Source organism: Solea solea, chromosome 6 (assembly GCF_958295425.1).
Source record: "Solea solea chromosome 6, fSolSol10.1, whole genome shotgun sequence".
Classification (NCBI taxonomy): Eukaryota; Metazoa; Chordata; class Actinopteri; order Pleuronectiformes; family Soleidae; genus Solea; species Solea solea.
In genome coordinates this window covers 28,262,697-28,280,881 of record NC_081139.1, presented here as the reverse complement: position 1 = coordinate 28,280,881, position 18,185 = coordinate 28,262,697, and the positions used below count along the sequence as shown (strand labels likewise).

General features: G+C 43.6%; 2 protein-coding genes across 7 annotated transcripts; both read right to left on the bottom strand.

Moving 5' to 3' along the window:
* Positions 1–1,661: 1,661 nt before the first annotated feature.
* On the bottom strand, positions 1,662–15,901 carry LOC131461206 (potassium voltage-gated channel subfamily KQT member 2). 6 transcript variants are annotated; one of them, XM_058632274.1, is made up of 19 exons: positions 15,519–15,901; positions 12,620–12,770; positions 12,439–12,529; positions 12,232–12,358; positions 11,907–12,082; positions 9,405–9,530; positions 8,991–9,101; positions 8,796–8,891; positions 8,399–8,493; positions 6,993–7,061; positions 6,865–6,894; positions 6,650–6,729; positions 5,741–5,941; positions 4,918–4,965; positions 4,354–4,636; positions 3,079–3,210; positions 2,884–3,004; positions 2,624–2,799; positions 1,662–2,542 (listed from the first exon to the last, which is right to left on the bottom strand). In XM_058632274.1, exons 1-19 carry the CDS (start codon positions 15,643–15,645, stop codon positions 1,942–1,944), a joined length of 2,841 nt encoding a protein of 946 aa, XP_058488257.1. In that variant the 5' UTR covers positions 15,646–15,901; the 3' UTR covers positions 1,662–1,941. The 6 variants fall into 6 exon arrangements, 5 of the variants coding, with proteins under 5 accessions (XP_058488257.1, XP_058488259.1, XP_058488258.1 ...); XM_058632276.1 differs by having other exon boundaries at positions 4,528–4,636; XM_058632275.1 differs by lacking the exon at positions 4,918–4,965.
* Positions 15,902–16,032: 131 nt separating this feature from the next.
* On the bottom strand, positions 16,033–18,185 carry ctsa (cathepsin A; the record flags this gene model as incomplete). The annotated part of the gene is given in 9 exon segments (XM_058632281.1): positions 16,033–16,184; positions 16,255–16,356; positions 16,446–16,535; positions 16,957–17,032; positions 17,111–17,259; positions 17,333–17,411; positions 17,489–17,580; positions 17,673–17,849; positions 18,165–18,185. Coding segments are annotated over 9 exon segments (870 nt in total), but the record flags the coding sequence as incomplete, so codon positions are not given.

Here is an 18,185-nt window from a genome sequence, read left to right as displayed (position 1 = left end):
CTGAACTAAAACACTTTACACACATATTCACACATTCACGGTCACATGACCTGAACCAAACCACTTTACACACACATTCACACATTCAGTCACATGACCTGAACTAAACCACTTTACACACACATTCACACATTCACAGTCACATGACCTGAACTAAAACACTTTACACACATATTCACACATTCACGGTCACATGACCTGAACTAAACCACTTTACACACATTCACGGTCACATGACCTGAACTAAACCACTTTACACACACATTCACAGTCACATGACCTGAACTAAACCACTTTACACACACATTCACAGTCACATGACCTGAACTAAACCACTTTACACACACATTCACGGTCACATGACCTGAACTAAACCACTTTACACACACATTCACAGTCACATGACCTGAACTTAACCACTTGACACACACATTCACACCATCAATTCAATTCAGTTGAGTTTTATTTGTGCTATTTGTGCTGAATCATCACATACATGAGCCCGTTTCAGAAAGCAGGTTCAACAAACTCCGAGTTAAAACCTTAACTCTCGGTTGACCAACTCTGAGCTGGTTTCTGAACAGCTGATCAGCATCAGTTCAGTTCACTCTGAGTTACGCGTGAATAAAATGGGAATAAAAAAGACATCATCAATGGAGCACTGATACCATAATTCACCATGGCAACAGGTAAACAAAGAGCACAGCCTCCATTTTAATCCAGTTGAGCAGAAATATGAACACATGACATTTATGTGAAGAGAGGAGTCAATATATGAACACTGTTACATTTTATACAGTGTAATTCACTCATTCATCCTTTCATTAATGATGATAAATGCTGCAGTGCGACCAAATTTCATTTGATATTTATTCAGCTGGAACCTGACGATGAGAATATGGATCAAACTGATAAAACATAGTTTATTATGGACCTATCATTATACTGACTCACTTTTTTCACTCTATTTTACATTCAAACATTTTGCTCAATACTATTTCATGACTATATTTCCACATGTAAATGTAAACAGTCACTGAAATGCTGTCAAACATTAAGATTTTATCTACAGCGAGATTCAAAAAGTCACTTCTAAACTACAGTTAAGTTAAAGTGTTTCCATCTGCAACAGAAATATTCACATCAGCTATAATCTCCATCATGATGTGATCTATGACAGGAACATTGAACTGCAGTACCAGAGTCTACAGTAATACACACACAACCTGACAGTCACAGGTGTCGGGGGTCTCAGCCCCCCTTAATGAGACATGAGCTCCCCTGGGCGGGGCCACACCCTGGACAGATCACCTGTCCATCACAGGGACACAGAGACAAACAACCGTCCACTCTCACACCGACAGTTTCCTTGATCTCAGGTTTCTATGGGAGGAGCCTGGAGAAAACCCACGCACAGGGAGAACATGTGACCTCCATGCAGAAAGACTCTTGTTCTGACCGGGCCACAAACCCTGGTCTTCTTGCTGTGAAGGCAAGAGTGTTAACCTCTACACCACCGTGTGGTCCTCGGCGAATCAGCAAACTTTGGGGCGGAGTTAACTGTAGAAGAGGCGGTTCAGTTTAAACTTTTCTGAAGTAGCAAAGGTCACGGAGCAGTGACCTCTGTTTGACCTCTCACTGATGTGGAATCACAGACAAAACAAGAGAAACAGAAGGTTTTATTACGATGTTTGAACATTGATACAGAAGACGTTAAAAAAGAAAAGCCGTCGTCATGGTGACGACAGCAAACACAATATTAAAGTGATAGCATACTTTTAATACAGACAAGCTTACAATCAGACGTGGGCATGTCAGACTCAGACACAGTGCAGACACCTGTGTTCCCATGATGCTTTGCTCTCAACTCTTCTTCTGATGATGAGCGGTGTGACACCACCCTCTACAGTTCAAAGTCTTTAATGTTCTGCTGGTTCACTTCTACTTGGTTCCGGTCCAAACCTGGTCCGAGTGAGGTGAAGGGGCACAGAGCTCCGAGTCGGAGTCGGACTCGCCCTCAGCGATGTAGGGGCGTACGGCGGCGCAGAGCGTTGCCCCACCCCCTGCTCTGTTGTAGAAGGTGCTGTTGAGGAAGTCCACGTTCTCTCTGGACTGTGAGATGGAGAAGCCGCTGAACGAGCGCTCCAGCTCCTCGTGGTCCACAGACGGGATGGAGACGGACGTGTCGCTGTCCACTTTCACCTCCTCTTCCCCGCCCCCTGCCCCCCCTCCCTGCTCTGCTCTCTCCGCCCCTCCTCGTTCTCCGGTGCTCTGACGGTTCGATCGGTTCCCACCGTGCCTCTCTCCAGCCGGAGGGGGTGGGAGTCGAACCAGAGACCTGTCTCCCACTGGACTCGGCGTGTTGCCATGGCTACCCTGAGGGGGGGGCGGAACCTGTTGAGGGAGCTGGGAGCTAATGGGCTGCCAGGAGGTGGAGGGCGGGCATGTGGGGGCGCTGTAGTTCCTGTGTCCGGTGGAGCTGCTAGAGCGAACCATCTTCATCCTAAAGCGAGTCTTCTCCACATGGTCGCCAGGCAACACCCTACATAAACAACAAAATAAAACACACAAAAGTACACAACAACGTGTTTACAACAACAATATGAGAAACAACAACACTGACTGTGGGTTTTTGGACATGGACTGGTTTTTGTCCAGCTGGTCCACAGGACTGTGGTAGGGCGGTGCTGGGTCCGGCTCCTTGGATCCAAAGTAAGCGTCGGTTTCAGCCTGAGGAATTCCCATTCTTTGGATGTAGATGTTAACCAGGAAGTCTAACTTCCGCTCCATGGACAGGACCTAGAGAGGACCAATCAGATTCAGAGATGAAGGCGTGTCTTCATCATGAAAGAGATCATGACTCCGGTCACCTGTGGGCGTCACCTGCTTCTCCACCTTCCCCAGACGTCCCATCATGCTCGGGTCATCAGGAAGCTCCTCGCTGGACGCTTTTGGGCGGTCTTTGTCTGTGACGGGCGTCCCTCTGCCGACGATCTGATCCACTCTGTGGAGACAGAAGACCATGCGTCCGTCATCCAGAAACAAAACATCAGGGGTCAAAGGTCAGGGCACACTCACCTGGACTGCAGGTTCTTGATTCGTGCTAACATGTCCAGGTGTCCGGCCGAGTACTGTTCGATCACGTCCATGACGTCGTAAGGACGAAGACTCTCCTTGAACTTCCTCTTTGAAACCATGAAGCGCATGATGCTGCGACACAACAGAGACAGTCACTGAGCGCCGTCCCCTGCTGGTCTGCCACGCCGTTTCCATAGAAACATCATAGAAATCATCCATTTACAAACTGACACTGATGCAGTTTGTCCAGGACTCGATCCAGAATCTGATTCTGGTTCTAGGAACATTTAAGTTTAGGTAATAATAATAATAAAAATAATAATAAAAACAACAACAATAATAATAATAATAATAAGAACAATAATAATAATAATTATAATAATAAAAGCAACAACTATAATAATAACAATAATAATAAAGCAACAACAACAATAGCAATAATATTAATAATAACAATAATGATAATAATAATAATAATAATAATAATAATAACAATAATGATAATGATAATAATAATAATAATAACAATAACAATAACAATAACAATAACAACAACAATAAAAATAAAAATAATAATAATAATAATAATAACACGGGGCCCTTAAGGGACATGTAAAACAAAGTTTTTGCGAGGCCAGTAAACACGGTGAGTGAGAGAGGAAACCTTCTGAGACTCGGTCCTGACTGAGTTCATTAGAACCAAATACAAATGACTGTGGACAGCGTCATGGTTACTGGAGAACAGACATCCAGCCACTGGACTTTGATTGACAGCTATTGGGGCTGCCAGGTTAGGAGTTTCACGTAGAGACAGAAACTTTTCACATCTTATTCAAATTTTTTTTTAAATACTCCAGAGTAAGAAGATGCAGTTACTGACAATAAATGAATAAATATATGATAGGTTTTATGTATAAATATTAAACATGTTGTGTGGACAACATTAACATTAGTGTTCTCTTCTCTCGTCGCATTGAATGGAAGTTTTTGTGTGATTTTTTGTTTTTTCAACCTCAATTTTTTTTCCATGTCCCTTTAGGGGCTCTGTACAATAATAATATTATTAATAATGTTATTATTATTATTATTATTAATAATAATAATAATAATAATAATAATAATAATAATAATAATAATAATGATAATAACAATGATAAGAAGAAGAAGAAGGAGGAGAAGAAGAAGTTCTTACCTCACAACACAACAAAACAACAACAGAAACAGTGAAAGACAAAAGGATGAAGCGAACTACAACATCTCACTAATGGGCCTTACCCCACAGCTGATGGTGACCTTTGACCCTGGGCAAGCACAAACCAATAAAAACAAAACAATAATGAATCATAAACAGCAAACAAAAGTGAGTGAAGCCAAAAATGAACGATGAGTCCAGAAAGTGAAAAAAACAACAAGATTTTCTCTGATGAAACAAAATTAAAGCTTTGATACCAGATGGCTCTGATGGTGACCTTTAACCCCGGCGTCAGGTCCTGAGGGACGAACTCACAGTGGCAGCTCTTGTTGTCGTCAGCCATGTCTTCTCCTGGAAGACTCGCATCTGGAAGAACAACAGCGCCACCAACCTGAAGCACTCAACACTGGACGTCTGGACCAGGTCCAAACGCCTGGACCCGGTCCAAACGCCTGGAGCAGATGAAAACATGTGCAGTGGAGACCTGAACTATATTCTGGGACTTTAGACTATCCCTCTTCCTTCAGGTTCAGTTGACCCAGAACCAGACCTCCACAGAACCCACACCAATCACATCATGTGATCATGTCTATGTATGTGTGTGTGTGTGTGTGTGTGTGTGTGTGTGTGTGTGTGTGTGTGCTGACCTGGTGAGCTCTTCTGTCTGAACTCTTCGTCCTGCATCTCTATCAGCACTACAGGAGGAGACAGAGACCACCGTCATCATCATCATCATTCTATTAGCCTCACTTAGTATAAACGGTCTGATCCAGAATAAACAGTCTGATCCAGTATAAATGGTCTGATCCAGAATAAACGGTCTGATCCAGAATAAACAGTCTGATCCAGTACAAACAGTCTGATCCAGTATAAACGATCTGATCCAGAATAAACAGTCTGATCCAGAATAAACCAGACCTCCTCCTTACTTCTCTTTGATGTATTATTTTATCTCTCACAGAATCAGCTCAATGGTATTTTGTCTTGTAATCAATCAATTGATCTGGTCTTACATCACCAGGTCGGGTCTGGCATTGGTTCAGGTCTGGCTTTGGAAACTGAACCCCTCAGGACTGTGGAGATCTAAACCTAATTAAAGTGTTACATGAAATGTTACCTGTGTTTGTCGATAAAAAAGGAATTACTAACATGTGACCTGAACCTGGACCACAAGACCTGAACATGAGTCCTGAACCACAAGCCTCCAATACTGAGCCCTGAGAGGACTGGAGGAGAAACTTAGCTTCTCCGCAGTGATGACAAAAAAGAAACTATATTGAGCTACAGATGATTTTTAGTTGCAGTTCAGCAAGTGACCACTGGGGCAAATAGTTTGTGTTCTTGCTCACTGATGACTGACCTCCAGAGAATCAGGTTAGGTTAGGACTGAGCTCCTCTCATGAACTTCAGAGAGGAGCTCAGTCCTAACCTGATTTACAGTTTTTGGTGGCAGGTTCTGGCTCATCTTACCCTCAGAGTTTTGTCGGGAGGCAGCTCCTCTGATTCTGAAGGCCTGCCGGGTTCGGCTTCGTTCCCCGAAGCTCCAACTTTTTGGGACCTTGCTGGGACTTTCCTCCTGACATGGCTCCACACTAGGGGAACGCCTCAGGGTCTGGACTCCCCCTGGACCTCCAGGACCAGGAGCAACACCGGGGCCAATGGATGGAACCACTGCAGAGACAAATCAGATTCAGAGCGATGTCTCTGTGGTCGTCTCTGTGGTCGTCTCTGTGGTCGTCTCTGCGGTTGTCTCTGTGGTCTCCGTGGTTGTCTCTGTGGTTGTCCCTGTGATCTCTGTGCTTGTCTCTGTGGTTGTCTCCGTGCTTGTCCCTGTGGTCTCTGTGGTTGTCTCTGGGATTGTCTCTGAGGTTGTCTCTGTGGTGGTCTCTGTGGTTGTCTCTGTGGTCTCCGTGGTTGTCTCTGTGGTTGTCTCTGTGGTTGTCCCTGTGATCTCTGTGCTTGTCTCTGTGGTTGTCTCCGTGCTTGTCCCTGTGGTCTCTGTGGTTGTCTCTGGGATTGTCTCTGAGGTTGTCTCTGTGGTGGTCTCTGTGGTTGTCTCTGTGGTTGTCTCTGAGGTTGTCTCTGAGGTCTCTGTGGTTGTCTCTGTGATTGTCTCTGTGGTGATCTCTGTGGTTGTCTCTGTGATTGTCCCTGTGGTTGTCTCTGTGATTGTCTCTGTGGTCGTCTCTGTGCTTGTCTCTGTGGTTGTCTCTGTGGTTGTCTCTGTGGTCGTCTCTGTGGTCGTCTCTGTGGTCGTCTCTGTGCTTGTCTCTGTGGTTGTCTCTGTGGTAGTCTCTGTGCTTGTCTCTGCGCTTTTCTCTGTGGTCTCTGTGCTTGTCTCTGTGGGTCTGAGGGACCTTAGATGATGTCCTCACTCACCGTGCTGTGGAGAACCTTTTCCTTTGGTTCCTGAACTTCGGGGGGATGAAAAAACCCTCTCCTTCAGACTGACTTTCTGACTGAAGACAGACAGAGAGACAGACAGACAGGTCAGAGGTTTTCTTATCAGAGGTCACTGAGGTCAGAGGTCAACATGTTGGACATTTAACTAACTCCAAACTAGAATTCTGATGAGGACAGAAGTGGACACAAACCTGGGAGACTGTTCAGGCTGGACATCTTTCCTGACAGACAGACAGACATGAGAGAGGCCGTCACACAGGTGCATTTTTATCATGAAGTATTTTATGGAGTACTTGTAGTACTCTGTGTATACTTGTACCTGAAAGAGAGTCCTGACTTGTTCTTCAGGTTCCTCAGTAAATCCAGTTGATTGAGCGGCGGAATCAGCCTGGAGACAGAGACACTTAGTGTGAGGACATATCGAAGACAGAGACACTTAGTGTGAGGACATCTGAAGACAGAGACACTTAGTGTGAGGACATCTGGAGACCGAGACACTTAGTGTGAGGACATCTGAAGACAGAGACACTTAGTGTGAGGACATCTGAAGACAGAGACACTTAGTGTGAGGACATCTGGAGACAGAGACACTTAGTGTGAGGACATCTGGAGACAGAGACACTTAGCGTGAGGACATCTGGAGACAGAGACACTTAGTGTGAGGACATCTGAAGACAGAGACACAGCGTGAGGACATCTGGAGACAGAGACACTTAGTGTGAGGACATCTGAAGACAGAGACACTTAGTGTGAGGACATCTGAAGACAGAGACACTAAGTGTGAGGACATCTGTAGACAGAGACACTTAGTGTCGAGATCTTTGAGCCTGGTTCTGGTTCTGTCAGAGAGTTCTTCTTCTGTTAAAAGTGCCCACTAGTGTTTGTGTTTCTCTGCTCCATGATGTTGTCTGTGTACAGACGTAAGATCATGTTTGTGATGATTCAGCACAAATAAACGTGAATGGAATTGTTTCCTGTTTGCTTTGAGGAGCAAGAATGAAAGATTTCTCATAAATAATATTCAAGAATCTTCTTCTGTAACATCTGCTTTTCAGGTTTCACTTCGTCTGACAGGGATCTTTGTATTTCCCTGATTTCCCTGTACATATTACATACAGATTATTATTATTGTTATGTTACATGTACATGTTACCTACAGATCATTATTATTGATATGTTACATACAGATTATTATCGCAATGTCACATGTACATGTTACATACAGATTATAATTATGTTACATACAAATTATTGTGATGTCACCTGTACATGTTACATACAGATTATTATTATTATTGTGATGTCACCTGTACATGTTACATACAGGTTATTATTATTATTATTGTTGTGATGTCACATGTACATGTTACATACAGATTATTATTATTGCGATGTCACATGTACATGTTACATACAGATTATTATTATTGTTATGTTACATACAGATTATTATTATTATTATGTCACATGTACATGTTACATTCAGATTGTTATTATCGTTATGTCACATATATGTTACACACAGATTATTATTATTGTTATGTCACATGTACATGTTACATACAGATTATTATTATTGTTATGTCACATGTACATGTTACATACAGATTATTATTATTGTGATGTCACATGTACATGTTACATACAGATTATTATTATTGCTGTTACATACAGATTATTATTATTATTGTGATGTCACATACAGATTATTATTATTTTTGTCACCTGTACATGGGGACAGACACTGTTCTCTCGTAGTAGTCCCACGTTGACGACAGATCAGTTCGGCTCAGATTTGTGGCATAAACTCTCCACGCTGCCTGCACACAAACACAATGCCACTGTTTCCATGGAAACAACAAGAAATGTTCAGCTCTTTCAAAGTAAAAGCACGTGTGTGAAAACATGACACAGTGATGCTGCGTTCACATCATTCACTGCATTAAATCTGATGTGATTCTGGATCAGATTCAGGATAAGATTCAGATTCAGATTCAGATTCAGATACAGATTCAGATTCAGGATCAGATTCTGACTGTATGGCTTTATGATGGTGGTCAGTGCAGCTTACCTGTGATGACATCACTGCTGTGCAGAGTGTGATGTCACAGTCTAGGCTCACCTGTATGAGTCCAGCTGCTGGGTTCCGTCTCTTCTCAAAGTGTTTCTGTCTGTGCTGCTCCTGAACCTTCAGAGCAAAACCAGAACCAAGGATCCCCTGAGGACAGAAGAGAGCAAAGCAGTTGAGCTGAGCCGACCAGACCAGGTGAGTCTCACCTGTCTCAGGTGACCTCAGGTAACTGATTGAGAACCTCACCGCAGGCAGAGCGAAGAATGAAACTCCAATCAGAGTGAAGGTGGCAGCAAGAAGACGACCGTTCCAGGTGATGGGAAACTTATCTCCATAACCAATGGTTGTCAAGGTGATCTGAAGGAGACAGCAGAAAAACAATACAGGAAGACAGGTGAGCTACCTGAGAAGAACCTGAGAAGAACCTGAGAAGAACCTGAAATGAACCTCAGATGAACCTGAGAAGAACCTGAGATGAACCTGAGAAGAACCTGAGAAGAACCTGAGATGATGTCAAGGTTTTAAAGTCACACTAAACATACCTGAACACAACTGAACACACCTGAACCCTAACCCTTAAATTAAAGTGAGGGGGAAAATGGGAGTTAAGACAATGTGTGTGTGTGTGTGTGTGTGTGTGTGTGTGTGTGTCAGTCTTACCAGTCCCCACCAGAGGGCGTCGGCGTACGTCTCAAACTGATCGTTATCTTCTTTTTCTGCCAAATAAACAAGGAAACTTGCCAGAATGAGACACAGGAAACCGATGTACCAGGCTGTGATCAGCTCCTGAGGGTGAGAGACAGAGACAATCATATAGATTTAATGTTAGATTGTGGTCCTTAAAAGTCTTCTTCAAACCACACTACTACCTGTAGACTACCCTGTTAAGTCATTAAGAACAAAAATGTCCACTTCCAAAAAAAACTGCTATAAAATGAAATAGTACAGATTAATATTTCTGTTTTTTTCTGCATTCATCTCTGAGGTGGGAGCATGCTTATGTTCATCTGAACCAGAGCAAGCGGAAGGTCCGAGCTCTTGGATCCTCCTTCACAGGGATTGGTTGAAATGAAAATAACAACCTCCAACTGTGGTTTGAGGGAACTGTTTCCAGTGCTGTCTTCAGAGCATTTTCAAAGTCGCAGACGACAACTTGAGGGCGCCAATTGTGGTGGGTTACTCGTCGGATGGCCACTTGGAGTACTTGCCTGTAGTGTCCAATGGTTCTCTGTTCCATAAGCACATGAACAAGAGGCAGAAACCATGATGGTTTCCCAATATGGTAAAACACTGTCTGTATGGTCGAGGGCAACTCCTAAAGGTGGCATCCATGTAAGTTGTTCTGCATTGTTGCAGCAGGGTCAGATTCTCATTTGTTGCAAACACCAGTATGCCCCAATCATTGTCAGCACGTAGCAAAAAAAGCCTGTGACCTCCACTTCATCCACAGTGGCTGGGATCTCTGGCATTGGCTCAGACCTGGCTCTCTGCATTGCTGGTATTGGTGGTCTATCGCCTCCTCCTTGGACTGGCCTGTGATGTCGCACAAATTCTGCATTGTAAACTAATTTTTCAAAAGTTTTCTGTGAAAAAAAATCCTTAGAAATGTGGGGACATAGGGCTGACCCCCTCTAAACAACTTCAGCCCTGCTCAGAAAAACCCATCAAACATTCAGTCATTTCAGGATTTTAACCCTCAGCAAAGCATGTAGCACAGTTAGCAAACAGAAGGAAGATGCCTCCTCTCTCCCTGGACGATTACAACACACTTCTACAGAAGATTACTGCACTGGTTAGTAGTGAATGTGGAGGTAAATGGAGCACATGGAACTGATTGTATTCTTCCATTCAACTACAATAACAGACAAGAGCATGCTAACACAAGGCTAACTAGCACCAGAAGACTGCTGAGCACCACAAGGGCTGTGTAACCGATATCAGTCCTCCTTGGAATACCCTTGGGACAAAGTCCAAGAATAAATCTCTTCCCTGTGATATGAGAGGACATGTAACAGGCAGGACCCGGGCTGATCCGCATCATCACACTCCTCAACACCTGCAAAGAAAGTCATGTCACCAGATATCAGCAAAACATAAGCTCCCAAACAACCGAGTGTGCAGCTACAAAACAGATTTGCGCCACGACTGAAAGACCCTGGATTTCCATCTGATGACCTGGAGAACCTCTCAAACTCTCATCAGGCCTCACACTGACATTGTTGCAGCAAATCCAACTGCACCCTGAAACCCTAACATCACACAACGTATCCTTAAACTTTGTAAAAAATGTGGTATTAATGGAAGTTGGGACATTTTTGTCCATCATGACTTTAGAGGGTAGTGAATAATGATAATAACAATAATAACAATGATAATAATAATAATAATAATAATAATAATAATGATAATAGTAATAATGGTGATTGTGAAGTGCTTGTGGTCAACTTATAGAAGCTGATTGACAGTTTTAAGGGGAGATATCAGGTGGATGTTGATCTGGGCCTGTCTGTCTGCATCAAACAGCAGCCTAGCTAGCTACCTGGACTCACCTAATCTGATACCATCAAGCAGCAGCAGCTTCCACCTGGTTCTAGCAGTGGAAGCTACCTGGACTCAGCTGCTCAGACACCATCAAGCTTCAGCAGCAGGAGCTACCTGGTCCCAGGAGCAGCTCAACCACCAGGCCTTAGCAGCAGCCCATCTATCTATCCATCCATCCATCCATCCACCAGACCAGACCAGACCAGACTAGACTTAGGCCTCCTTCAGTGACAACATGCCACCTAAGCAGAAGCAAGAAGTGAAGTCTGAGGAGGAGTGTATTATGCTCGCACAGGTGAATGATCTAATGCATCAACAGCAAGAGAATTTTCAAGGCTTTGTCAAAAAAAATTGGACTCAACAATCACACGATTGGATGATATTTCAAAGGAAGTTCAAGAAATTAAAGCCAGTATTCATTTCACACAGAAAGAGGTCGATGACATCAAAATGGGTAACATCAAACAGACTGATCATTGTAAAGAAATGCAACTGTCACCGACAAGATGGATTATCTAGAAGGTCAGTCCAGAAGACACAACGATGTTTTCACTGAGCGTGAGCCTCTGTGAACAGCAGGGATCACTCTGAGTACCTCACCACAACCACAACCCGTCTCACCTTGCTGTGGGCGTAGACCACTGATCCCAGCAGCTTCCAGGTTCCTCCTCTGCGGTCCATACGGATCATCCTCAGGATCTGAAGGAACCGAAGAGAACGAATCGCTGACGTGGCAAAGACGTTTCCCTGAGTCCCCGCCGCCAACACAGAGATGGACGCAATCAGCACCATGATGTCTGAGAGACAGACAGGTCAGAGAGACAGAAAGACAGGTCGGACAGAGAGACAGACGGGTCAGACAGACAGGTCAGAGACAGACGGTCAGACAGACAGGTCAGAGAGACAGACGGGTCAGAGAGACAGACAGAGAGACAGACAGGCTCACCAATGACACAGAACGGTTTCCTGGAAAACTTGAGTCGTCCTCTCCAGCCTCTGTATCGACAGCAGCAGCCTGCAGCCCAGATCCTCACCATGTACTCCACCCCAAACACTACAATGGTGACCACTTCCTGTTACAAGGTCAGAGGTGAGAGGTCACAGGTTAGCAGTCAAAGGTCACTCATCAGAAGTATGAGGCTAAAGGTCATACCAGGATGTAAAGGGCATCCTCTGAACTCTTCTCATATTCTTTGATGGTGGAGAAAACGGAAAGAACGAGGCAGGAGAACACGAGCAGGAACCTGGACACAATACATGAGACAGGTGAGAGGACAGGTGAGAGGACAGGTGAGAGGACAGGTGAGAGGACAGGTGAGAGGACAGGTGTTTACACGTAGGCATGGTAGATGAAGGCCCATCCTCTTGGTCTCTCTAGGACGTTGTAGAGAAAATTCTGCAGTCGCCTGTAGAGGGCGTTTCTTTTAGGAGGTCGTTTTCCTCCAGAGACACTGCTGCGCTGCCGCCGAGGCCCCTCCTCCACAGCTGAGGACCAATCAATCAATACATCATGAATAAATCAATAAACGTCTTCATATACAGTCGTCGTCTTTATATACAGTCATTGTCTTTATATACAGTCGTCGTTGTCTTTATATACAGTCGTCGTTGTCTTTATATACTGCCGTCATTATATACAATCGTCGTCTTTATATACAGTAGTCTTTATATAGTCATCTTTATATACAGTCATCGTCTTTATATAGTCATTGTCTGTATACACAGTCGTCGTCTTTATATACAGTCATTGTCTCTATATACATTTGTCGTCTTTATATACAGTCATCTTTATATACAGTCATGGTCTTTATATACAGTCATTGTCTTTATATACAGTCATCTTTATATAGTCATCGTCTTTATACACAATCATGGTCTTTATATACAGTCGTCGTCTTTATATACAGTCAGTCTTTATATACAGTCATTGTCTCTATACACAGCCGTGGTCTTTATATACAGTCATTGTCTCTATATACAGTCGTTGTCTCTATACACAGCCGTGGTCTTTATATACAGTCATTGTCTCTATATACAGTCGTTGTCTTTATATACAGTAGTCTTTATATACAGTCGTCTTTATATACAGTCGTCGTCTTTATATACAGTCATTGTCTCTATATACAGTCGTCGTCTTTATATACAGTAGTCTTTATATTAAGTAGTCTTTATATACAGTCATTGTCTCTATATACAGTTGTGGTCTTTATATACAGTCATTGTCTCTATATACAGTCGTTGTCTTTATATACAGTTGTCGTCTTTATATACAGTCGTCTTTATAAACAGTCATTGTCTCTATATACAGTCATTGTCTCTATATACAGTCGTCGTCTTTATATACAGTAGTCTTTATATACAGTCATTGTCTCTATATACAGTCATCGTCTTTATATACAGTAGTCTTTATATACAGTCATTGTCTCTATATACAGTCGTCGTCTTTATATACAGTAGTCTTTATATTCAGTCGTCGTCTTTATATACAGTCATTGTCTCTATATACAGTTGTGGTCTTTATATACAGTCATTGTCTCTATATACAGTCGTTGTCTTTATATACAGTTGTCGTCTTTATATACAGTCGTCTTTATAAACAGTCATTGTCTCTATATACAGTCGTCGTCTTTATATACAGTAGTCTTTATATACAGTCATTGTCTCTATATACAGTCATCGTCTTTATATACAGTAGTCTTTATATACAGTCGTCTTTATATACAGTCGTCGTCTTTATATACAGTCATTGTCTCTATATACAGTCGTCGTCTTTATATACAGTAGTCTTTATATTAAGTAGTCTTTATATACAGTCATTGTCTCTATATACAGTTGTGGTCTTTATATACAGTCATTGTCTCTATATACAGTCGTTGTCTTTATATACAGTTGTCGTCTTTATATACAGTCGTCTTTATAAACAGTCATTGTCTCTATATACAGTCATTGTCTCTATATACAGTCGTCGTCTTTATATACAGTAGTCTTTATATACAGTCATTGTCTCTATATACAGTCATCGTCTTTATATACAGTAGTCTTTATATACAGTCATTGTCTCTATATACAGTCGTCGTCTTTATATACAGTAGTCTTTATATTCAGTCGTCGTCTTTATATACAGTCATTGTCTCTATATACAGTTGTGGTCTTTATATACAGTCATTGTCTCTATATACAGTCGTTGTCTTTATATACAGTTGTCGTCTTTATATACAGTCGTCTTTATAAACAGTCATTGTCTCTATATACAGTCGTCGTCTTTATATACAGTAGTCTTTATATACAGTCATTGTCTCTATATACAGTCATCGTCTTTATATACAGTAGTCTTTATATACAGTAGTCTTTATATACAGTCATTGTCTCTATATACAGTCGTCGTCTTTATATACAGTAGTCTTTATATTCAGTCGTCGTCTTTATATACAGTCATTGTCTCTATATACAGTCGTCTTTATATACAGTAGTCTTTATATACAGTCGTCGTCTTTATATAAAGTCGTTTTTATATACAGTCAGTCTTTATATACAGTCATTGTCTCTTTACACAGTTGGGGTCTTTATATACAGTACAGTTATTGTCTCTATACACAGTCGTCGTCTTTATATACAGTAGTCCAACCAGCACAGGGCTCTACGTCATCACAAACATAGTTAAAGGGACCATGATTCCGGAACAGTCCTTCCTACATGCATAACACAATATGAAATAATCGCATGACATAAGTGTATAGACCTACAAAGTGCAAGGGTGAATTATGTAAGTCCATTCACTACACAGTCATCTTTATATACAGTCGTCGTCTTTATATACAGTCATTGTCTCTATATACAGTCGTCGTCTTTATATACAGTCATTTTCTTTATGTACAGTCATTGTCGTTATATACAGTCATCATCTTTTACATACAGTCATTGTCTCTATACACAGTCGTCATCTTTATATACAGTCATTGTCTCTATACACAGTCGTCGTCTTTATATACAGTCAGTCTTTATATACAGTCATTGTCTCTATATACAGTCGTGGTCTTTATACAGTCATTGTCTCTATATACAGTCGACTTTATATACAGTCATCGTCTATATACAGTCATCTTTATATACAGTCATTGTCTTTATATAAACAAAATAAACCTATAATCAATACATAGAGTGTGAGGTTAAACAGTTACATATATAGATTATATTAGATATAATGACGTCACGCGCACACACTGCGGTGTTTACCTGAGATGAGCAGAGCTCCGTCTCTGCTGGACTCGGTTGCTCCGCCGTCCAAACCAACGAAGCCGACCTTCTTCTGATCGGCCTGAGCTCCGGGGAAAACCCCGCCGTTCCGGGATTTCTGAACCATGACCGAGAACCGAGCTTCGAGTCACCGATCACACCGAACACCGAGGAACGAGGCGGGGAAGGCCGGACACCAGCATCCCTGATCCCTGCTGCTGCTGGTGCAGGAGGAGGAGGAGGAGGAGCAACAGGAGGAGGAGGAGCAGGGTGACAGGATTGCGATCAGCAGCTTCTTCTGCCCCCGCACACAACGAAAACAAAATGACGTCACCATAAATAATCATATGGACGCAGACGGCCTTTGTCTGTCATGCAACAGCGCCCCCTGCAGCACAAATATCAAACACATGATGGTTCATGTGTTTGTGATCAATAACACAATTAATGATTCCTTGAGGAGACAGGAAAGGAAGCAGCAGGGCTTCTTTTTCAGTTTCATCCACCACGACAGTCGAGATTCAAATAGAAACTTTATTGACACATTAAGACACCAGTGTGAAAAAACAAAAAGGTCAGAGGTCAGAAGGGCAGTCTCTTGATGAAGTTGGAGAACATAGTGAAGGCAGCAGCTGGTTTATCTGATGGAACCATATGACCAGAGCCCTGCAGGAGAGAGGTCAGAGGTCAGCAGCAGGAAACAACACTGAGGTCACCTGATGATGATGATGTTTACCTTGACAGTGAGGAAGGTCATGTTGTCAAACTCTTTCACGAAGCCTCCCACCTGACGACCGTCGTCAGCGTCATAGAACCACGGACGCCGCTGAACCGTCACCTTACAGAAACACAACGTTACCATGTCGCAACACCACGGCTAACGTCTCATACGTTACTTTGTTTATTGATCAGTGAACAGGAAGTTACCTGCTGGTGCAGAGCCTCCACAAACCACTCGTCCCCCATGAAGTTACACGCCATGTCCACGTCACCGTTGTAGACCAGAACCCGGTACTTCTGCATATAGCAGCAAAGTTTTTATTAGGCACCGCCCCCTCCGTCTGACCAATCAGGAGGTTTGAGAGAACTTTAATCTCATCACCAGGTCATGTGATTTAAAGGTGGGGTCACTGACGACGTCAGAGGCCACGTGATTTAAAGGCGGGGCCACTGGCGACGTCAGAGGTCAAGTGATTTAAAGTCGGGGTCACTGACGATGTCAGAGGTCATGATATTTAAAGGCGGGCTCACTGACGTCAGGTCATGATTTACAGGCCGGGTCACTGACAACGTCAGAGGTCACGTGATTTAAAGGCGGAGTCACTGACGTCAGGTCATATGATTTAAAGGCGGGGTAACTGACAACGTCAGAGATCATGTGATTTAAAGGCGGGGCCACTGACATCAGGTCACATGATTTAAAGGCGGGTTCACTGACCAGAGCAGCGAGAAGCTTCTCGTACTGTTTCCTCACGTCCATGTAGAGTCGGCCGTAGTTGAGGTTCACCTCAGAACTGAGAAGACAAGCAGAGGGCGTGTCAACGGGGGGGGTGTCCAGGTGACACAGGTCACAGGTGAGCTCAGGTGTTTACCTGCAGATGGTCCAGGGGAGAGCAGCAGGGCTGATGTGCAGAGCGTCTCTGACGTACGGGTTGTTGAGGTAGAGGGTGGAGGGGGTGGAGTTAGTGCAGGGCGGCTGCAGACGCACCGACAGGTGAACTGACGCCAGGCCTCGTAACTTCTGCACAGTGAGTGAAGTGAACAGGTGAGGGCGCTGTTGTAGAACCTTACACCTGACTGTCGTCAACACTCACCTGATTCCACAACTGAGTCCAGGGATGGTTTATGAACGAGTTCCCCAGATCCCTGATCACCAGCTGGCCTCCTTCAACACTGATCGATCAATCAATCAATCAATCAATAACAGGAAGTCAACACCTGTGAGGTCACAAACCTGCTGCACAGCTCACCTGAGTCTCTGACCGACTCCACCTGGACATGGAGCATACAGGTTGTACATGTTCAGACCAGAACTGTAGACGATGACCTGGACCTCAGACACCTGTGGACAAGGAGACGCCCAAGACCGACAAGTGGTTTTAATAAACCGCTTCAAAAGATTGTTCACACCACATGAACAGAGTCCAGACTCACACTGGTAGAGCAGTTCTGGTCCTGGTTGTTGTAAAAGTCACACGACCCGTTGCGGCAGCAGAACGTCTGCAGCCGGGTCCACAGACCACTTCCCAGCAGGCCGTGGTAGTAGGCGAAGAACACCAGAGAGTTGTCGTTCAATTCATAACTTGACATTCCGTTTCCCACGGCAACACCCTAACAACGGTGACACCACAGGGTTTCTATTGTGACAACAAGCCAAATCCAGTACAACAGCACCTGCGTGCACCTGCGTGCACCTGCGTGCACCTGCGTGCACCTGCGTGCACCTGCGTGCACCTGCGTGTACCTGCGTGTACCTGCATGTACCTGTGTGTACACCTGCATATACCTATGTGCACCTGTGTGTACCTGCGTATACCTGCGTGCACCTGCATATACCTATGTGCACCTGTGTGTACCTGTGTATACCTGCGTGCACCTGTGTATACCTGCGTGCACCTGTGTATACCTGCGTGCACCTGTGTATACCTGCAGGTTGAGGCTGGCGTC

Excerpts from the sequence above, each read along its gene's own strand:
- LOC131461206 (XM_058632274.1), bottom strand. The coding sequence starts at position 15,645 with ATGGTTCAGAAATCCCGGAACGGCGGGGTTTTCCCCGGAGCTCAGGCC. Across the intron at positions 12,359-12,438 it reads AGGATGCCCTTTACATCCTG|GAAGTGGTCACCATTGTAGT; the intron begins GTATGACCTTTA and ends ACCTTGTAACAG. Across the intron at positions 3,211-4,353 it reads AGGTCACCATCAGCTGTGGG|CATCATGCGCTTCATGGTTT; the intron begins GTAAGGCCCATT and ends GTTGTGTCGCAG.